This window comes from Diadema antillarum, unplaced genomic scaffold (assembly GCF_040938485.1).
Source record: "Diadema antillarum isolate AM-2024a unplaced genomic scaffold, OU_Dant_1.0 seq00000633_RagTag, whole genome shotgun sequence".
In the NCBI taxonomy this organism is placed as follows: Eukaryota; Metazoa; Echinodermata; class Echinoidea; order Diadematoida; family Diadematidae; genus Diadema; species Diadema antillarum.
Window position 1 is genome coordinate 2,603,456 of NW_027271550.1, and position 24,467 is coordinate 2,627,922.

At 37.0% G+C, this 24,467-nt stretch overlaps 1 protein-coding gene across 1 annotated transcript in view; it reads right to left on the reverse strand.

Annotated features, from left to right (window-relative positions):
• Positions 1-24,467, reverse strand: part of LOC139736174 (C-Maf-inducing protein-like) — a 100,330-nt gene that overhangs the window by 20,769 nt on the left and 55,094 nt on the right. Inside the window, exons 5-7 of the mRNA XM_071646908.1 lie at positions 21,819-22,007; positions 20,368-20,471; positions 17,913-18,014 (exon numbers count right to left, since the gene is read on the reverse strand). Of these exons, the coding sequence (XP_071503009.1) occupies positions 17,913-18,014; positions 20,368-20,471; positions 21,819-22,007 (395 nt within the window). The remainder of the gene's footprint in view (positions 1-17,912; positions 18,015-20,367; positions 20,472-21,818; positions 22,008-24,467) is intronic.

Consider the following 24,467-nt stretch of genomic DNA (forward strand, 5'->3'; position numbering starts at 1 on the left):
TCATGAGTCAGTGCTATTCGCCAATTGAACACAAAAAAGTATTTAGTCTGATCCCAACATGAATGCAACATGCATGAGCACATTTCTCCATTAATTACTATTCTCCACAATCGTTTTTTTAAAGAATCACTCAGGGATCTATTTGATTAAGCACTCTAAACTTAATAATCTTCATGATTAGGGTTACCATGACAGCAGCTGTCATATAATACCCAATGGCACTGTGAACACTTTTTTGCTTGTATGATTTATGGTTGCTGCAATTCATTAATAAATAGCATTCTTAACCATATGATTAGGGTTACCATGACAGCAGCTGTCATATAATACCCAATGGCACTGTGAACACTTTTTTGCTTGTATGATTTATGGTTGCTGCAATTCATTAATAAATAGCATTCTTAACCATATTCATTTTTACTATCTAAACACAGTAATTAATTCAGTATCACAACCCATTTCAATGATGAGGTTCTCTGTTTAACAGCATGTGGAGTGTCACAGATGTGTTAAAATTTTGATAACTTGACCCATTTGTTATATACTGCATCCATTTGGATTTAATCACCAATCAAGTTAATCAACATTTCTAATACAGATTGAATACTCTCAACTAATCAAGCCCTCGGGGGATTATGCTACAAAAATTACATTCTTGTCACCATCAAATCAGCACCTCTGAATTTAACTGCATATATCTCACATTTGAGAACGATTATATGAAACTGCTTAAATTCATTCAAATTGCACAAAAAAAGGACGAAGAAATTTGCAAAAGTGTATCAATTTGAAGAACAGAAACTTTTATCTTTGATGATGTGTTGGGAATTACAAAATCAGTAATATACTGTAAATGTTCATATTTTCAGGCGATTCTTATTATCATCATTATTTCGCACCAAGCGGCTCAGAAACATACAGCAGGGTTCTTGAATTCAAGCTGCACAATAGTCAACCTATTCAAAATAAGCAGAGAAAATTGTGAAGATATTTTTGTGAATTTTAAAATTCGCGCGAGCCAAAAGCAGTGCAAAGTATGTAAAAATTAATGTACTGTGAACATTTCTGCATTTACAGTAACTGAAACAAACCACTCTGCAAGATCAACAAAGGGCTCATGTGATAGAGATTCGTCTTTTTAACTATATTCTATTCAAAGAAAGAAAAAAAATAATACAAAAGACACAGCACCAGGGTTAGAGAGGTTAAGAAATGATCTTATAATGATCCTATCTCCAGAATAAGAGCAGAAAAAAAAAATCATGACAATGCTTGGTTATAAATGAATGGAAAAAAAAAATAATGCTTGTCTTCACATTCGATGACTGGACTGAAATTTCCACATGAAAGGCCATCAATGTGATGATTAGTCAGTCTTCAGTTCTACAGGATTGGTGTCATGCCAGCCTGTTCTCTTTCCAATGAAGATGATTTGTGGTCACAAGCAATGAGGGGACTACTGCCTGCACCATCAACCATTGCATCAAGGGTAATCACATTGTTACATCAATGGTGAGTCAATGTGAGGAATTTGACTAGCAGTACTTAAGGTAGATGTTGCTATTCATCACAAAATATTGATACATATTAGTGTGTGTGACTAAAGAGAATTCAATACATGTAACAGTAGTCCTCTTCTTCTTTTAAAAAAGAAATAAAAGAGGAAGAAATAGACAAACAAGACATTAAAAATTGAAAATGAAAAATATGATTTGTTTTCATATGCATCTGGCTACGTATATAAGACATAATTCCTAGGAGTAGAGATGGGAAGAAGGGATTATGAACATCTCTGATAAATAGCTCTGCTATAAAGGGTCCACTATAAAATAAAATGTCGATTCATTTTTGAGAATCGGTGATTATCAAAAATCGCTCAGCATCTCGTCACCAGCTGGGGTAAATTCTTTCCTGGAAAAAGATGAGATCCACTTAACTCATTAATGAGGGGAGGACAGAGCCATTCCATGGAAGAATTAGAAAGACGTTCTCTCCAAGAAAGATGAGATGGCCTCTAACTTGACAAGAAGATATGGCTGTATTAAACGTTAAAGTCGCAACATCTTTTGAATATATCACAAGGAAGTGTTAATTGTGCGAGGCAGCATTTTTTTTTTCTATTGTTTTTCGTTGTTCAGTATTGCAAAGAGCTGACATGTCAGACCAGGGAATAGCAGGTGGGCTGATTAAGGGCGTCGTCATCCCACCCAGCTGCAAACATGTTTGCTGAAATAATTGCCACGATTACACTGCTGCGCAATAACATTCACGTCTCAAACAAGACGTCACTTGGCTTGCGAAGACGTGCAATCGCTGACAAAGCCGGCGAGGATATTGAATGAGATATTTAAAGGACGCGTTCATTCTGCGACAAGGAGTGGTTGCTCTTATTGACATAACCCTACGCCAGTCTTTCCTACTCACCACATACTTAGACATACAGCACCAGACAGCTTTCACTGGTAGAGGCGGGGGAAAAAAAATGCTCTTCAGTTCATCATATAGGAGAATGAAAGAGCATCAAGAATAGTGCTCGGCTTTGTCAAGATGGCCTTTGGCAAGGTGCATCTTTTATCATGAATCAAATACATTTCAACCAGTAAAGATGGGAACTGTGCACCTGTAATGTTATACTTCCTCCCGGCTTTGAAACATCTACTGCTCTTTAAAAGTCATGAATTTACCACAATTCAATTGTGACGTAGGGAGAGGTGGTGAACACTCCAAAACACAAACAACACAATTTGCAATGGTATGATTTGCCCAATTCATAGTCACTTTCATAATATGAAATATTATTTCCGTCGTTGTATTTTCTCCTTGGTAATGTACAAACTGGTTGTTGTTGTTTTTTTATGTGTGTATGTGCTAAAGATGTTTGAGACACAGATATTTCTATCACCACAGTTTTGATATCGACTGCTTGAGTTTTTAGTAGTCAGACATGGAAAGTACTCATCATTTGTAATAAAGTGACAAGTCTGCATGATATACCATGTATATGTATGTGGGGGGAAAAGGCACAGAAAGTAAAAACAATTGTTCTCTGAGGCATGCTTTTATTAGAATTCACATTCATCTTTCCACTCTAATTTATCTTTTCATCCCTCCATCCAATCTTTACATCATTCTATATTCCTCTGCATCAATTCATTAATATTTTATTTGATACATTTTTTTTACTATCCTTCTTTGGCCTTACCCAAGCCATACTGAAAGGATGCCCCAGTAGAGTCTAAGTCTTTAAAAAAGAGATAATGAAATATGTACACTTGAGAGGCAAAGAAAGAGGAGGCAGAAAGAGAGAAAGAAAGAGGAAGGGGTTAAGTAGAGATGGAGAGAACGAAAGAAAGGGAGAGGAAGTGGGATGACAGAAAAAGAGAGAGAGAGAAGGAGAGATAGGAGGTGAGAAGAAAGGAGAGGAAGGGAGATGAAATGAAAGAGCTCTCGTGCACGCTATATATCAAATGTCAGGCATCAGAAATGGGCAGCGCCGTATTGACATGTAAGCGTGCGAGACATATACCGAAGTGGAGGTCACAGTATTCTAGGCTGTGGCATTTCCTCGAGCGAGTTATATCGCAGGTATCCACCATTTTCATATCCCCTCTCTCTCCGGAGCATCGCCGTACATCCACACCGCCCTGAAAAACATGAGCAACTGGTCCTGTGCATGCACATTTCAAGCCTGCTGCAAGATGCCTTGTCATTCTCACACTGACGTGAATGCCTCTCATACGACATGGATGCGCTCATACACTGCCACACGGCGTATGTTTCATGCAGCTTTTAACGACACAACTGGGTGAAAGGAACTCTGTTCTATGGAACGTCCCATATTACAATCGTTCTGCACAATTTGTGATCTAGTACTCAAATATCACCAGTTAGACACATGCCACAAACAACAAATGCAAATTTGTTTGGTGTTTTTTTTAAACAAATATGCTTTTACTAAATACATCCTAACATACAATTAAATTTTGTAATCGACAACAGTCAATGTATAACCAAATTCTCAAATATTATCAGTTTGGGACATACCACAAGTATCTATGCACTTTTTTTTTTTTTTTTTGGTCAAATATTCTTTCATTAGATACATCTTTAACATTTCAATCCAATTCTATGATAGACAATAGTCAATATATATATTTAATCAAACACTAAGATATTATCAGTCAGGGACATGCCACAAAAATCAATGCATTTTTTTTCGTATGTTATTTCACTAAATGTATCTTTATTAAACATTCAATTGAATTCTAAAATTGAGAACAGCTAATATAATATGATCATGAGCAGTATGGTTGACATTGCTGTCAATGCATATCAACAAGATTTGTCTGTGACTGAAATGTTAATCAGACATAAATTTAGTTAAAAACATTCTCTCATGTTGTGCATACAAAAGCTGGGTATATCATTTTCTGACCTTTATCACTCTTAGATATGAAAACTGCTCCGTTCCATGAAATTATAACCGTGCTCAGCAAACGCAGCATTTTACGGAATCGACTCAAGAGTCTTTAATGGAAAGTGTCCATCAAAGGCTCTATTTGCTTAAACAACGAAAGCTACAAAACCTGACGTCAGTCAGATCACACCAGTGTTCTCTAGAAAAATAACAATGGACATCTGCAGCAATTCCGCATTTATTTGCACTGTGCAGAACTCACATAACATAAGAAGAACACTTGCACTTCTATGGCGTATGCATAGCTTGAGAGCAGTGGGAATATCATATAATGTAACCATTTTTTTTTCACTATATTGCCCAAATACACATATTTAATTTTCTTCTTGCTCTTCTCTTTCCTTTGGGGGGGTGGATTGTGAGTGTTATAAATAGCCCTTTTTCTTGAGGTAGGAGACAATTATAAAAGTTAATATTGGTTGATTTATGCGCTTGGAAAAGAATAGATTGAATTACTTGATACAAGATGACAATTTTTCCTACCCCTTTTCCCCCTTCCTTTTGTAACACTGTTTCAGACCGTTGGTGTGTTTTCTTGACGTCATTTTCCTCTTCCATGTGCACAGGTAATTAACTCAATGATCAAACTCATTACATCACTGCCAATGGCCCCATTTCACTTAGCGCAACCTGCATCATCGCACAACAATAATGCTATACCTGCATCCTTAGCCGTTAAATGCAAGTGGATGTAGGCGTGATGGATGAAGCCACTGAGTACTGAAGAGACTAGTGAAGGGATGAAGTGTATTTCTAATTCTGTACAAACTAACAATCTCTCTCTCATGGCATTGAAATGGAAAGTATAGAATGATAACAAAACTGAAATATTTACAGAGGGCACTTGGTGTAACTCTCAGAAATAGAGTACAAAATGATACGATATGATGAAAATGTAAGCAACCTGAAAATCAAACGGTGCAGATTGTTTGGTATAACAATCGGTGTTTTATTTGAGCAAAGCCTGTCCTGAAATACAAAGAATATGTACCGGGGTATTAAAGGGAAGATAAACCCCAAGAGCAATGTGGATTGAGTGAAAGCAGCAACATTAGTAGAACACATCAGTGAAAGTTTGAAGAAAAATCGGACAATCGATGCAAAAGTTATGAATTTTTAAAGTTTTGGTGTTGGAACCGCTGGACGAGGAGACTACTAGAGGTTATGACGTATGAGTGGACAACAATACCAAGAAAATATAAAGAAAATTCTACAAAAATAAATTTTTCATGAAAATTACAAATTCCATCAGCTTGATATTGACATATGTTAAGGGTAGCAATTATTCCCCCTGCTTTCTGAAAGAGGTTGGTCCATTGCTCTTTCATAATTCTAGAAAAGTGAATTTTTGTTGAATTTCCTTTATATTTTCTTTGTATTGTCGTCCACTCATACGTCATATCCTCTAGTAGTCTCCTCATCCAGTGGTTCCAACACCAAAACTTTAAAAATTCATAACTTTTGTATCGATTGTCCGATTTTCCTCAAACTTTCACTGATGTGTTCTACTAATGTTGCTGCTTTCACTCAATCCACATTGCTTTTTGGGTTTACCTTCCCTTTAAATATAAACTAAAAAGAATGACAACATATGCATCTTGATATGATCCAAAGTAAAGTTACATATTTTCATTGACACTATTTGTATACGTGAGAGTTTGGAGGATAAAAGGGAGCAGACAAAAAGAAAAAAAAAATCAAAGGATAAACTAGAGAAGCACTCTGAAAGCGCAGACCTCCGCCAAGCAGCTCATTTCCACTAATGAATTTGTTCTTCCATAGAGATCAATGATTTCCACCCATACGTATGCATGCTGAAAATCACCAAATTTCCCAATAAAACAGCCTTTTGTTCCTTCAACAACTCCCGAGCTGCGCAGCACGCCTTGCCCTAGCAGAAATTAGAGCAGGCACTTTAATGCGCGTATGAAAACGGGCAAGTCCAAGATAACACGCGCGTTACGTATGGGACATTCAGAGACTTTTATGACCTGAAAAATAGTGTTAATGGCTTTTAATCATATTAAACTTTATCATGGTGATTGATATCTAGGAGAAGTATAATCATGCAAAAAATGGAGAAAAATGACCTTCACAATTATATTCTAGAAAAGAAAATATGTGCCGTTACGTATGGGACCAGAAAAATTTTGTTTTTTTGAACATTTTTTTCAACCTCAAAACTCTCTGAAAGTATTTCATTCTACAACTTGTAACTCACTGTGATGAAAGTCACAACATTCAAGATTATCACAGGTAAGTTTCGTGTCATTAGGCAAAAAGCTCTAATTACAGGTTCTAATTAAAGACAGACATGACGTGTTTCGTATGGGACAGTTACGTATGGGACAGTTTGTCCCCCATTCATTTAGTGTGTGAAGAACCATGTTTATGGGTATTTTGCATAATTATTGAAGTAAAATCAGTTGAAACTACTCAAATACTGATCCAGATTGTCAAGGAAACAATATTCCCCAAATATTCACCATCCTAATCATATTCAATCATATTTTTATATTTTTACGACCAACCTGAGTATGCATGCCCTTTGTCCCCCATTCGTTTAGTGTGTGGAGAGACATGTTTATGGGTATTTTGCAAAATAATTTTGCAAAATACCCATAAACAAATTTTTGCATAATTATTGAAATGGAATCAGTTGAAACTACTCAAATACTGATCCAGATTGACAAGGGAACAATATTTCCCAAATATTTACCATCATAATCATATTTAATCATATTCTATATTTTTATGACCAACCTGAGTATGTACATGTATGCCCTATTTTTATCAGGATAGTTACTACTGAAAAATTGAATAGTTTAAAGTGTTTACTTCCATTGATGAAGGGCAGTTTGCCATTTCGTTTCAATAAAAAACAACTTGACACAAGAAATATTAATTTTTATAAATTTATACCTGCTGCGTGGAACCCCAGTGATCAAGTAGATATATGATGTTTGTCTAGCAGTCAGGTCATTGATACGAGTCACACCTCAGTATGTATACCCATGAATTTTGTCGTGGCTATTATTGAAACCTGAATAAGGACAATTTGTGTATCCTTGCAATAAAAAAAAAAATCACTTTACTTTAAATATCTATATCACAACCATTTCAAATTTGCTCTTCATCACTAAACTCTGAATTCCTCTAGTCTTAGGATTGTATGCTCTTTAGTAATTCATATAATTGGTTTCCAATCATCTCATTAAATGTTGAAAACTGAATCCCCATTTCTACAAAAAACTATACCATCCCTTTAATGCTGATTTTTCATTGTGTATTTTGCCATTTTCCCCTCCCTCTTTCTGAAAATTGTTCAGTCAAGTACATGTATTGTTTAAAGTGTCTATAACTCAAAAAATAGCTACAATGTTGGGATGCTTTCTTCAGGATGATTGACCATTTGTGTACTGAGAGACCTTCCCAGCTAGCTACATGCATTCACATGCATTATGTATGAGGATGTCCCATACGTAACGCATTTGTCCCATACGTAACATTATTTCAATGCCTAATGAAAAATATTCCTTTTACTGTTTTTTCTTTTTTCTATGGTATTTGATTTCTCTAAACAATAAATTAGAACTTTCCAAAAGGGCATTAATATAACCTTAGCAATATCAGAAAAAACCTACAAAAATGACCTCAATTTGTTACGTATGGGACATCTCATGATAGGACACGAGCTAATTTGAATAATCATTTGCATAATCCCTAAATTTTCATACCAAGTTAAACTATTTGATGAACTTCTTATGTCCACATATTAATCAAATATCATTTGCTTTCCTTTGAATTAATATGAATTTTTATAAATGTCCCATACGTAACGCTGTGTTTCACATTTATGCAAATGAAGCTCTTGAAAATTGCATAAATTTACGTAATATAATTTTTTCCTCCATGGAAATCAAAACTTCAACTCATAAGCTTCAAAATGATACCAAACATGTCAATATTGAGCAAAGATGAAATTTTGCCTTCTGAGGGGACCTTATCTTGGACTTGCCCAAACCTAAAAAATGCGCATCCTGAACTCTTAAGTTCATTGACCCTACCTGCCAAAATATTGAAAATACTTCATAAAATCTATAAAAAAAATTTGATCACTACCAAAATGTATTAATCTGTTCCTTGTGTCATTCTCAATCTCTCCTGCAAGTTTCATCCAAATCCGTTCATAACTTTCGGAGTTATTTTGCACACAGACAAACAAACAAACAAACAAACGGTAATAAAGACCATAACCTCCTCCCTTGGTAGAGGTAATGAACAGTTGCCCTTGGTACACTTGGTACAGATTATTGGTGATTGCAGCTCCTGCACGCTATCTACATAACTTTCAAGGAAATGTCATTCAAGTGCGTACATGTTCATGCATCTGAGAGTGAATTTCCCGGTTTATGATACTGAAAACACAACTCTGTAATCAAGAGGACACTGGTTGTTAACAGCCTTCTACTAGGAAGCCCCGACATTAGGACCCTTCAGCTGACACGAGAGAAGTGAAATGTGCAATAACTCTGCCAGCAGTTCTATTCATTAGTCGTAGAGGGGCATGACATAGACAGAGTTTGGAGCCGGCCTATCCAATGGTGATCCGCGACCACGTTCTACTATTACGCCTGCCATATCACATTCCAGTAACTCATACATCATAACAAGGATTGTACCACAAACACATCACACTATGCTGACTTCAACTGTAAATACGTAAACTGCGACATTACTGACGTCAAAATGTCTGATTCACTGATGCGCGACAAAGGTCCGCAGACGACGCAGTTGCGGGCAAGTCTAAAGAATGAATGCTGGCAATGAATTATGCTCAAAAGTAGCATGCTAAATGGGAAAAGGGGGTTGTATCAAATGGTAGGCCACGCATAAACACCATTGCTTCCATTAAACACTGCAAAATCTGCCATGATGGATGGGTCATTCAGGTAATGACAGGTTTCGATAGTGCCTTTACATATGCTTGGACACCGAGGTGTAGAATATATAAATCACAAATTGCAAGTGCATGATGTACAGATATGGACTGCTTTTTCAGTCTATTATTTATATCATTGCCCTAGGGGTCTCAATCCAATGTTACGGTAATGACCCGAGGAGCTTGCTCCAAGGGTCATAATATTGAGTTTAAGTCCTGACAGGCAGTAATAGCACAAATAAAAGCAGCCCATATCTGTTTTGTATACTGCATAGAATTAAATGACATTTTACATGGTCAATAGTGATTGCGCCAGCCAATTCAAAAACTATTATATCGTAAGCAAATTGTTGTCTCAGCTGCAACAGACATTTGCATTGTTACTAGATCAAACAAAAGGGTCACCTCTCATGCTATGGAAGCTAAGCATTTATAGTACAAGTACACTATGTACTATAGGTTTTCCCATTCATTTTCAAACTTTTTTTCATTCAATTTCACAAATTTTTACTTCAATTTCGTCGCCGGATATCGGGAATAGGCCAATCTTATTTTCAAATTCGTCTTTCATCGTTCACTTTCAATTTAGTCATTTTAGTGATTTGGCATACATTTTTGTCATTTACAGTTCAAATTCGTCCGTCCGTCTCCTAGCACTCAAAACAGCAGGATTGATTTCGTCTTTTGTCAATCATTTTCGTTAAATTTTCATTTATATTCGTCTCATATCTCTATCCGGTGTGACTTCCCAGTCATTCATGCATTTTTTTTTTCTGTAACCGTTCACATTTTACATTCAGGAGTTAACATACACACCAGTGTCCCCCCCCCCCCCCCCCCCCCCCACACACACACAGAACCACAGATACAGACACACACACAACCAATCCGAGTACACACTGATACAAACAGACGTACCGTCTTGCATACGACAACATCTGGCTAATTTGAATGAAAAATTCATGAAATTGTGTGAACAAAAACGAATTTGATCTTCACATTCTGCAATCCGTCAGCGGGAGGGATGAATTTGAATGACAATTGACGATTCTGAATGCTATGTCTTCGAAAATGTTTGACGAAAAACGAATTACAATTCATAACAACTGACAAAATTGAAGTTAGGATTTGCGTTCCACGTGCTTCTCGGGACAAAATTGAATAATAAATTTTTGAAATTGAATGACAAAAGTGCGAAAATGGATGGGGAAACCTATACTATGAATCAAAGGAGGGTGGTTTGGTACTATGGGGCAGTTTAGTACCAGTCATAAACAACTGACAGTACAAGTAATAGTTGAATTTATGCCCCAAATCTCAACCAATCACACTTAGGGATTGATCAAATGAGGTATAAAACACTATTTGTCTGATAAAGACATGTTTGATTGGGAAAGTACATGTATGCTATGACATCATACCATCCAGCATTTCATTCAAAGTTCTATTCCACTCAATGTTCAACCTAACTTTGATAGATGAAGTAGCATCTATCATCCAAAATGATACCAGATTCATTGAATTCAGACAACAATGAGAATGATAGAGAATTTTCAAGTTTCACATGTTTTCATGTCAGAGCAATATATGCATTGCTAGCATATGTGCAGGATGGAAGAGGCAACAGTGTCATAACCTCGCAGCTGGCTCACTGGTTAATGCAAATGCGCAGTTATACAAATTATGTTTTAAGTTTATCATTTATGGACTACAACTCCTTTCTCAAACAAGTAATCACTGCTTGGTTACTATTAGTATTAGACTATTACAATGTAGAGGATGCAATTCATTAATTCTTTTTTCAGTTTATATTTCTAAAAAAAGAAGAAGTGAAAATTAGTGTATAGACTAATCAACAGACCTTCAAGTACATTATTACCATATCAAAATTGCATGTTTTATAACGTGGTTGTGACCTCTGTTCGTGTGTGATCACTGCTGTTTAAAAACAGGTCAACTTTTGCACTCTATAACTTATTGACTTTACATCCAAATTTGGTCGAAATCTGGTGCAAATTCAGGTTCCAAAATTATAATCTATATATCTCTTTGAAATTTACTGTTCAGCTATAAAAAAAAAAGAGAAAAAAAAAGAGGAAAAAATGATATCACAAGATAAACTGCCGGTCACAAGGACTTCGTTAAAAACCGGAGTTGCTTGTATTCAGTTCCTCTCCTGATGTGCATCTTTACATCTGGCAACACTTACAGTAGCCTCATGCGTGACGTGTGTTCTCAATCTGAATCACAGATGAATTATTCTCAGCACACCAACACTGTGTTGTCACGTATCCCCTCTGTTGAATGGTTACAGCATGAACAGGGAGCGTGACAATATACGTTCAGTGGACGATGTCTGTAATTTTCTAAAGTAGGCGATACTTAAAGGCATAAATTACCATTTGCAGATGAAACAAAAACCCAGCATTAGTGCTTTAAAATAGTTATAAAATGTGAGTTCAGGATAGAAACAACCACTGTAAAAATTTGAACCCGTATTATCGATGTTAAGTATTGATGAATAAACAAAATGTGAACAATAGTTATAATAAAAATGTTTCCAGACTACGCCGTCTACAGTTATGGTTTATCAAGAAAAATACTGATATCTCGTTATATTTTAGGCTATATTGCAAAACTTTTATATGGTAGGATGTTTTGTGATACAGCAGATCTACACATATGCATCAAATGTGATATCTTGAAGTTTTTTAAATCACTGCTCCCAAATGTAAACTAGACCTTTAATTGGGATTACTCATACTCAAATGAGACACAGGGGCAAATGATAATAAGAATAATAATTGTAAATTAACATTGCACAGTTTCTATAGAAATACACTCCACTGCGCACAATCGTAGCATAAGAGAGACAAACAGATTAATGAATGAATTACATAAATTAAATTTCAACCAAGAATCTTACAATACAGTTATACAGATTTAAATGTGTAGATGGGCCTGATAGTTCCATAAATCAAATCAAAACTAATAAAAGGTATGTGGGAAGCCTGCAGAAATGTGTTGCAACAAACATGGCTATAGATGGAAAACTTTCCTGGAACAGGTGAGTTTTCAAAAGATTTTTGAAGTTGGTGATTGATGATGTGTGCCAGATTGAGAGATTAAAACGATGGTGTGAATACGCCACCTGATACATTCCTAGTTTGTACTATATCTGCATGTGAACAGTAAATGCAAATCAGACATACTCTTTACATCTTTAATGATAATCAATGCTATATTATCATAATTTTTCCCCACTATGCCTGTCTGCATGAGAAAGTAGATCTTAATCGAAATTCCCAAAATTTGCACTACAGTTGAACCTCTCTTATCCGGCCTCCCTTCATCCGGATCTCTCTATTATACGGACGCAATCTCGCCGTGAATTTTTTTTTTTTTAATAATTACGGGAGGAAAGGGGGATTCCCAACTCCTTGAGAACTCCTACACAAACACACATGAATTACATATTACTTCCAACATGATTAACATACATTACATCAAATTTCCTTCCAAATTGCTTACCTTCAGACATTTTAACATCCCAAACATCCCCAAATGTAACAATGAAAAGGTTGCAGTATACACATTACTACATGTGGTACTACAATGGGCTACATCAGTACTTGTGTATGTATAGTATATAGCATTGAGTCTCCCGTATCCGGCCAAATCCCTTATCCGGATGAGCCCCGGTCCCGACTTGTCCGGATACGAGAGGTTCAACTGTACATGAAAATAAAACAATCTCATAAATTTCTCCAGATAGGCTACTAGTACTTCACACACACTTGCAGAAAAAACACACAAATCACTGGGTATTTCATATTTTTACAATTTTGGTGTGCAAGAAAAAAAAGGGGGACGAAAGAAGAAATGAGTGGCAGGTATACACAAGGAACAACGGATTCATTTGTTCTAAAGGTTGTAATCTGTACCGTCCTACAGACATTGAAACAATCATATGACGCCTATCATAATACTGTCAACAAGGCTCTCCAACATAAGCTGGTATGTAAATAAACCCAGCAATGTCTCTGTACGGCACGTTCACATGGCAGCCAGCTGCAGTGCGGGACAAAATTTAAAGGCTCACTCCACTCGGCGTTCAAATCAATTTTGACAAAAAGAATGGAAACAGAATAGTGGTGGGTTAATTGATATAAAAAAAACACACAAAGAAATATCTTTAAAAAGAATTAAATGGAATTTTACAGTTCCTTGCATTTCTTTTTTTATCACATGCATGCAAAGTCGACAGATGCTTTCATTGCCAAACACATCTTTAATTGATATAATAGATCTATACCAACTATCACACAAACAATTATTTCCAGTATTTCAGGTACAAATATTGTAAATCATCACAAATTGCAGAAGTACTTGATGCAAGGGCCATAATTTTGCAATCTTTAGTTAATTTTTTCACAGGATATTACATATTGAAAATTTGATAGCAAACCAACAAGAAGAGATATGGTTGGCAATGATTGTACTACCTCATCTGATTTGTGTGTGTGACTGCCATTGTCACCACTGTTTCCTGCAGACATGTGAAACCTCAAAATGCCAGTTCACTTGTAAGGAAACTGTTCTTCTTTTTTTCTTGACTCATTTTTTTTTTTTTAACTGACATCAAATTAAACACAGTGGAGAATTCCTTGTCAAGGGTCAATGGGAAATTCTATCCGGATACAGTTGTATTGCTTTGTATATTTAACAAAAAAAAATCAGATAAATACATGTATAGAAGAGTGAAAATTTGGCAATCAAATCAGACACACATAAAAAAAAGAAGTTATAAACTGTACAAGTCTAATAGCGAGAAACACAAGTTAGTAACCCTGTATAATGATATAGGCATTGAGCAGCTCTCCATTTAGTTCGTACACAAAAATGCATCAATTTTTATTTTTCTCTCGAGAAAAACTTTTTGTCCCCCCCCCCCCACAACAAAAATACTTTGTTGTCATTTTTCAATATATCTGATTGTTGGTGATTGCCCTGATTGTGAAGGGATTCTGGTGTAGGTTGGGTGTATGGGATGGGGAGACCTACAGGCAATGGACAGTGAGCTAGCCTTCTCCACTACCAAGGCAGTCTCCCCACCTGCACAAGTACCAAAATCCTACTTCTCTCTCATCACACCATGTCATGCTTTGCGTCATCCCATCAAACCTTTTCCTGAAAATGCTTTGTTGAAATAATGTAAGCTGAACTCTTTGTCATGTATATCACTTTATGACTGAACAGTGGCAGATCCGCGAGCACGTGGCCCCCTTTAATTGTTTCCGGCTTTTTTTTAAATAAAAGAAATAACAAAAATTAAAGGGGATGCACCAGGCACCTCCCCTGTTTAATAAGTATCTTTTTAATTCAAATAAAAGTACGCATGAAATTGCATGATGACCAACATAAATGTTTAAAGAAAAGCCCCTCTCTTGTCAGCTGATTGTAGTGGCACCAGAAAATTGTGCTTAAGCCTTTTTTTTCTGTCAGGTGATGAAACCTGGAAGTGGCACAAGAAAAAATGAACATTTGCACTTTAGGCTTTTCTTCTTTTTTTCTTTTTTGATTGTCACCTGATTAACTTGGAAGTGATACAAGAAAATTCCTGTTAAGGCCTTTTTTTTTTTTTGTATGTCAGCTGATTAATCCCTGAAGTTAGAATATAAAATGCTTTGCACCCCCCTCCCCCTTCACGGAATTCCCGGATCTGCCCCTGCTGAAGACCACCAGCCAATGGCTTCAAATTTGAACAGGGGAGCCATAAGTACCCTCTGTCTCTACTCTTCCTAAAGAGAGAGAAAAAAAACAACCACACAAGTTCATAGCAGAGTGATTTCAAATGGCTCTAAAAGTCACCTCAGGAGGAAAAACATGACACCCACATTGCAAAGTGAGATATTCGAGGGAGAAAACATCCATCAAAACTAAAAAATACTCAAAATAGAGAAGAGCCATCCATCTCTCTTTCATTTCCTGATTCTGCAAAGTCAGAATCCGAGGCGTACTAACAGTACTGCAAAGTCAGAATCCGAGGCGTACTAACAGTACTGTACTAACAGTGGGCCTTGGACACAACAGCAGACAGCCTGCTTTCAGCTCGGATCGCGCAATGAAAAGGAGAAGGGAATTACATTTGAAACACTGAAAGGGGAAGGACATATTTATTGCCTTGGCTGAAGCCATACTACACAAATCAGGGATTCCCACAACAGAATCCTGTCAAGTACGACATAATTCCAGCACTCATCCTACAAGAAGAGGAAGAAGAAAAAGAAAGGCAGTCAACGTTGCCAAAAAATTGAATATTAATCCCCCTATCCATAATGTTATCCAGTTCTACACAGTTTTGAAGTTGCAAATCCTGAGCTGGCAAAGGTTGTTGTATCCTCTATGATTAGAAAAAAGAAATCATCATATTAGTGTGCTCTCGGAAATGTCACGAAGGTCAGACCATGAGTCTGCAAAATGTACATGTTAACTGTGGGATTTTTCATGTGGTGTTGCAGTTTACTAGTAGGAGCAAGAAGTTGAGGCCTTCTATGTATGCATATATGTATTGAGAAAGGTTGAGTTTTGGAGTATTCATGGGCCTAATAAAATTGCAAAGAGGGGTGATGGGAAAATAGTGGCAAACAATCCATAAAGATGAGTCACAATTCTTTGATACAGCCTGCAAGAATTCTACATTTACTAGCACACACAAGACAAAACAAAAAACAAAACAAAAATTTGACAAATTTGTGATTTTATTCTATGACTAAGCTACTTCACATCAAAAAAAAAAAAAAAATATATATATATCAATTTCTGATATCTTTTGGACATGAAGTCCACACGTTTTCACAGCAAAATGCTTTACTTTGCTCTGCTTCATACGACAACACAATGTGACTAAATCATGGTAGTATAGAGTAAGAGTATAGTAGTATTCAAAGTTGAGTGGTAAGGCATTAGCTGTAATACTCATGTAGGTTCTACTTTTGTGAATATGTCATATTGATGCTGGCTCGTGAACACAATGACACTTGAGTATAAAACATCATTCCTCGCATACTTCCCGTGTGGCATGATAAATGTGATCCTCCATCTCGGCAAACAGATGCGCGCACATTCTCTCTGCACACACCTATGTACCGTGATGGTCAAAGATCAACATCGAGTCGATCACTCTCATCTCCAATGCCGAGGAATTCTTACCGATACCTACATTGCTTCATTAATCAAACGGTATCATCTGCACGTGAGATTGCTATAGTTCTACACACCCACACACAGACGGGAATATCTAATACTTTCACTTACACAAGTACCTCACTGCCCATCACTGGGGATGACCCATTGTAGGTACAGCAATTGTGTGATTCAATATTCACAAAAAATTTCCAGTAAACTTTCATTACGATAATTAAAGAATGTTTTAAAAGTATATATGTGACCGTGCACCTCAAAACGAACATAAAGTCGCACACACTGATTTTGCGTGAGGACTGAAAATAAGTGAAATGGGTCAACCTAGCCGAACTTGACTTTTTCGTGTTTTCTGAAAGAGCGGGTCTTCTTTTACATTATGCTAAAATTTGGTATCATAAAATGGGCAGGAAAGTGTGTTTTTTTAGCAGTTTATCTCGAACATTTTTGGTAGAATACTGTGATTAGGTGTGTCTTTACAATCCCTTTTTCAATTCTGAAAAACCTTGTCCACACTCTTCACTTTCAACTCTAATAACTTATGAAAGGATAGTGCTACTGCTTTGAAAGTTGGCATCAATTATGGACAGAATGTGTTAATGAGGCATGCTTAATTTCAGTTTAATCTGATAATCCCTTCATTGTTGTTACTCTGGTGGTTTACTTCCTGTTTTTTGTCCCATTCATCGCACAGCCAGCACGGTTTGGTAAAGATTAAGCGCTTGAATAGACACTGTACTTCAGAGCCTCTTTTCTCAGTTCACACTTTCCCTGAGTTTGTGCTTTCTTTCCAATATTTAGATAGGTTAGGAGAGTCCATTTGATTTGATTTACACTTCATTTTAAAGCTTAAAGTCTGCTCTTTCAGAATATGGTCTTAACAAAAAATTCTGGCGACTTTTTGTTTGTTTTGAGGTGCAGGGTCACATATATACTTTTGAAGAGTTTGAATTTAAAAGAAAAAAAGATATATAATGCCATTTTCAACTTCTTTTTAAAGTAAGGTCATCATCAAAAAGAGAAAAATTTTATCTTACCAATGATACCGCCTGTGGTATCCAGCATTCATTACATAATCCAGAAATATTTTTCAAGATATTATGAAAATGATCAAATACAATTTGATTATTTTCTTTGTTTTTCAGCAATTTCAACCTCAAATATCTAAAAATTGACTAATATAGATAATACATATATATATTATATATATATATATTTTTTTTTTCATTTAAACTCTTCATTTATTCATATAAGATTCCCATATTGGCAAGTAAAAGCACTCTGGCCTACCTGGTTGAGTCCTGGTAGAAGGTGGCGATGGAGGCAAGACAGATGGCCACTAGGTTAGGCAGTACTCTTGGATGGGGGCACTCAATACTCGGTCCATGCATTCTGTAGGACAATGATGGAGAAGGAAAGAATAAAACAACAAAAAATGGCCACTTGTTATACACAGAAGACACATGGGAGGCAAAACAGGAAATTTGCACCCGTTTCTGAATTACCTTGACAGATCCAACAAAAACATATTTTCAACTCTTGTCCCATCGGCAGGCAAATCTCCTGCGTGGGATGCCTTCAAACGTATCCTCAGAAGGAGGAAGTCACCTAAAGCTACCTTGGCAGTATGATCCATTCTACTGTTGGTGTGAGATTTGATTTTTGTTTTTGTTTTTTCATTCTTGTAGAGCAGTGCATGAAAAAAAAAAATAATTGGAAGCTTCCATTTTCACTGTCAAAATTCAATTGGATTGTTCCCTTGTGCTATAACACACAGATACTTGACAAATCAGATATGAAAATAAAACATAACATCAATGAAATTCATGATGTGTTTAATTTCATTCAATTGATACATATATCACGCAATTGTGCGGGAAGTTTGACTTTTTACATAAGGAATGAAAATTGTAATTCCTATGCATCAATTAAACTTAATGTCATATTTCGTTTCATTTACTGTATACGCCGAAATATTTCGCGAGGTTTTTATTTTCGTAAATATCACGAGTCAGGTGCTATTCGCAAAATTAAAGACACGCAAAAATATTGACTCTGATCCTGATGTGAATGTGACGTACACATGTACACTTCTCTGTTCAGTACAGGACTCCACGATCGCAAATTTAATCACTTGCGAAATCTTGGGAATTCCCAATTCGCGAAAATTTAGACTCACGAAATATATGGCGTATACAGTAACTGATATCAAAGATGTGTGCTGTAAGTTCGACTTTTTACATAAGGAATCCAAAGTGTAATTCCTAAGTAAAAAGAGTGCAGATTGTGCACACAATCTGCATAGAGAGCTGATGTTTGACTTCTGGCAAGACACACTACTCTAATTGACCTCGGACAAGTTATAAAAGGACTGGTACATCCAAATCATACACTCTTCCATATAACTGTCATTTCATGTCGTGTGAGCAATGCTGAAGACACGTTGAATACGTCTCCATTCCTCCAGAGACAAGCCTGACCTCAGCTGGCTAATTAAAACATGCAGAAGCTGCGACCACACTAAATTGCTCTCATCAAGGGCAATTTGGCAAGATGGCATTTGAAATAATGAGAGCACTGGCAAAGAAAAAAAAAGTCTGAGGGGAAAAAAAAAATCTTCTAAGAATTTTTAAAAGAAAATGTACATGTAAGATGATTATATACTAGGTCAATTTCATATTTGCCAGTATTGATATCAATCAATGCTGTTTGATCTGTACAGGGTATACTGTCACTGTAACACACACGCACACAAACACACACACACACGCACACAAACACACACACACACACACACACACACACACACACACACCACATACACAGATGCATGCAAACACACACACACAGCTATGAATAACCTCATCCCTGTACACACACAACATTGCTATTCACAGTCTCTCCCAATCCACGTTCGATGTAGGTGTAGGGCTCTACACGTTATGTTCATGCCTTCTATTGTTATGTTAATGCTATGTACTTGTACAATACACCGATGGGCCTTCGATACCAGGCGTCTCAAGAGTATCGGTGCGTCATGCATGTCTTCCGCCCTGCTTCATTCTTGAGATGTTGTTCTACTGACCTTCTGGGGAAAATTCATTACCTACGATGATATTTTTTCATATCAGCTATGAAAGATATCCTAACTTACCATCCTTCTGTATGATCCCGTCATTTTGGACTTGAGATTTACGTTGTGTGGATTTTGTTGTCAGTTTTTCTCTCAAGAAAATGCAATAAGGGAAACCTATCTACAATAAAAAAGTGGACGGCTCTCCATCTTCATTTATTAAAAAAAATAAAAAATAAAGAGTTTGTCCCTAATTACTGACAGTAATGTCAGAAGCTGGGGCAACAGTCATATGGTGAAAATTATTGATAAATCAGGGTATAACAGCACATGAAACAAATATAAACATTTGTGGACGAAAAAAAACAACAGATGTTGACTAAGATCATACACTTCTTTTCACACTGTCAATGTCCATACAATAGGCTGTAGTGTTGCCCTTTTTTTGATGCGGAAATATGTGTGACAAAACTAGAAATAAATCGCTTAACAATTTCCATACAGTAGCTAAGTGGAGTGGGAGAAAAAAGGAATTTCTCGAGTGCCCACTTGTGATACAAATATGTACATTTGTTTGCAAACCCTAGAATTGAGGCCAAGCGCCAGATCTCTGCAAAAGCTACGGGTGTTACTGAGTGCTTTCTTCCATTGCATTAAAGACAAGATACTCACATGCTAACAAATTCTTTAAAGGCAAAATCACGGTTGTCTTTACAGTGTATCGCAAGGATGAAGTCCCTCACAAATGCTTGGAGCCGTGGGTTCTTTCCAAAGTCCTGTTGATGAAGGAGAACAAGTAGATGGCATTGAATCAAGGACAGAATTCAAATTAGCATGTTTGTGCTCGTGAAATCATTGCACTACGGTAAGAGCTTCAGTCTATTCTCCTTTGTGATGTTCCTTCCTATTTGGGCAATGGACACTGTTCATATGAAGTGAAAGTAGCCCAACTTTGAAATAAGAACTTGACTTTTTTTCATTTTTAATCAGTATGCATGGCATAAATTATAGTCCTGTGCAAACGACTGCGAGAGAAACATAATCCCAGTCAGTAAAGTTTAGAGTCACAAAATGAATTTATATTGATAGCATTCAAACTCACAAAGATTATCAAAATACCAAATGCCTGTACATCATAGGAAAACCATCCATGTTATGAGTATCACCCTATTAAAAGTTATCAATGGATCAGACTTCTGCTGTCAAAGCTAAATAGAGAATGTATTAAGCAAATAATCAATGTTGGTGAAGGTGATGGGACAAACTATCACTTTTGAGGCTATCTGGATGTAGCTATCTTTCCTCAGCTGCGCTTCGGAAAGATAGCTACATCCAGATTGCCAAGGAAGTGATAGCTTGTCTCATTGTCTGAAACTAAAAGTTGATTATTTGCTTTATATTCCTCATCTAGGGTCCCAGATATTCCCATTTTATTCCACATCTGAAACTGTTTTAGCTGTCTTGGGGTATCCTCAGGGACTAAGGCTACGTACAGTGTAGGTTACTTTAGACGTATGCGCGTAGATGACAAAACAACGAATTTGCTCCACGCCCTGAGCGTGGCACCGAAATAAAAGTGCATTGCACTGTGGTCTATCACTTGACCCAGGTCAAATGATAGACCACAGTGCAATGCACTTTGATTTTGCGTGTACTCAAAATTATAAGTTATATCACGTGTTAGGACTGTGTGGACTAAGAGATCAGCGAAACAAAATGACTATCATCATAGAGTGTAATGAACTTTTCTTCTCAGGTGATGTGATGGGCAAAACTACGCTTTATCACGTGATCAGCTCTTGACCAATCCTATAGCAAGATTCTTAGTACGTGGAATATAATAATTTCTATACCCAGCTGACACAGAGGTTCACTCTTGTGACTGTACGATATTTGTCCTTCTGTCTGTCATCTTTCACACAAAATATCTCCCTAGTCTGACCTCAGCAGTAGAGAGCAATATATCCCTTTAAGTTCTGTCACAATGCTACATACAATATACAAGCTAACTCTAAAATCTGTATTATACACAAACTTTTTGAAGTACTCGAGGGCTTTTTTCATGTATGTTGCATGTTTCGAGTGCCCGTTTGGAGAGGGGGAAAATGTGCAACTCTCATTACCATGTTGTGCTTGAGGATTCGGTGAATGACTGGTGTGAACATCTCTATGACCACTTTGGAGCGGGGCGAGTTGCGGCAATGCTTGCTGAAGAAGGAGCAGATTTCCGGTGAGGGCTGGTTGTTCTCCAGTAGGGGGGCCACGGCCAGGATAATGCTTTCATGCGCCACGGTGTTAATCATGTCTGCATTCTGTGTGCAGCCAGAAGGGGTTAGGGGCATGGATGGGTCAGCAGTATGGATGGGTCAGGGGTGTAGATGGATCAGGGGTGTGAATGGGTCAGAGGGGAGAATGGATCAGGGGGGTGTGAATGGGTCAGGGGTAGATGGATCAGAGGTGTGAATGGGTCGGGGGGTACAGATGGATCAGGGGTTTGAATGGGTCGGGGGTAGATGGATCAGGGGTGAAAGGGTCGGGGGGGGGGGGTAGATGGATCAGGGGCGTGAATGGGCCGGGGGTAGATGGATCAGGGGTGTGAAAGGGTCAGTTGGTAGATGGACCAGGGGTTTGAAAGGGTCAGGGGGTAGATAGATCAGGGGTGTGAATGGGTCAGGTGTGGATGGGTATGTATGTGGGAGGAGGGAGAAGGGGTTAAAGAGGTTTAGGAATGAGGGGTGGGGTTGAGAAAGGAAAGTTTAGAGCATGGTTGGGATGGGGCAAAGAGATAGTGGAAGAACAGAAAATCATGTTATTATTCTTAAATACCTTTTGAATATACTGATATGTTGAAAACTAATGGATTTTGACTATATTAATTTTCATGGCAAAGCAGGTACCTGGAAGATGTCAAGTCTTAAAACATAAACTTCATATTAACAGCCATTCTCTTAAATCTTCACATATATACATGTATGCACTGACCTGAAGTTCACTGGGCTTCTGGTTTACAACCTCACAGATGTGTGGTATCTAATTTAGTTACATGATAGATGGGGATCATCTGCATATAACTATTAGCAATTCATCTAGGGGAAGATACAACTGCATACTGTGACCATGCTACTGCAGTAGCTTTTCTTCATATGTATTTTCTACTTTTTTCTTCTATTTCAAGTGCATAGCAACTCTGCCAAAAGTATGATATGCTATAAATGATGACTGTATTTATCACTTCCACCATCATCATCATCATCATTGCCATCATCATCACCATCATCATCCTCATCGTTACTGGTGGCAATTGCAAGATGATACAAACGGGAGGCAAACATGCTTTTACAATCAATCATAATATCAGATTACTTTAAGAAGGGGTTAATTGCCCTTCACCCCTACTATATTATGCATTGATGTCATATCAACCTGGAAAGGCAAACACACACACACACAAAAATATTGTAAGTGGGACTTAAGTTCCTTATATTCCACCTAATCACATAAAATGTACAATGTAGTTATTGGATTCTGAGCTGGTGCTTGTCATAGTCTTTATTTTCAATACAAAAACTACACAAAATATCTCTACACAAACTTCTTCTAACTCCATTCCCAAGAATATCACATAACTGCAATAACTGTTAAGTCTCCTAATAATCTTCTAGATTACCATGAATTTCATACTTCTGCAAGTCATCAGCATGTACGCTTCTTGTTTGTGCAGTATCATCTAGTTTCGGATGTCAGATGTGAAAGAGTATAATTGCAATGCCAGTGATGAATTTTCTCCAGAGTTTGAAATTCAACTCAGATCCCAGCTTACATATATATATGTATTTGCACTATTCACACTACTATGACCCTTTTCTCTAGATAAGTGATATTTGAGAAATGATTCTTTCGATGTTAACAGTCTACACTGTTGGATAATAGATCAGGAATCGATACACATACAGCACTCTTGCACAATGATCATCAACAATTAATATGTTGAATGTCTCTGGCTTTGGGGATTTCAGTGCTCACGCTATGCGTCAATGGCTTGTGTTTCAATCCAAACATTACTTGGAAACCTGTCAATGTGAAACTGTCAAGAAAAGCAGGATACTTCCTTCTACATTTCGGTCACCATCAGAATATAAACACTTGTAATTGCTTTTTCCTATGGATACTTGCTCACTATACATGTACTGTATACATGTAAAGGCGAACTTACTCTCTAGAGCTCACATTTCTGGTGCAAGTGGAATAGCAATTAACTGTCCTTTCCTGACAATTACAATGTAATTGCTATTCGGCTGATTGGATCAATTCTACTTGATGCACACATTGAATCTAAATCTCTCTGAGACATCCAATCCCCCCCCCCCTCCCATAAAAGAAAGCCAAAAAAAAAAAAAAAATAAAATACAGCCTTCACACAGATGGCCAATATCTTACATCGCAGCAAATGCAAGTCTACATGCAACCATACACTAACATTGTATCTAGCTATTTCATATCACCCGTGCAGCTCACAACCATACGGGCACTCACATAATATACTCTACATGTATCACTGTCAGATACACGCAGGCTGACAATATATTCTGCCAGGTAAAGTCACTCTTCCTCTAGGTGACAATGCACACATTACAAAAGGAAGGAAACAGCTTGCGATAGCGTCAAAGCTTTGATGCTCATTTTAAGGGAGATTAGATGTCACATGATATTCCCATGAGGAGTAATTTGAAATGAAAGCAATAAATTGATGGAAGCGGGTCAGACAATTTCAA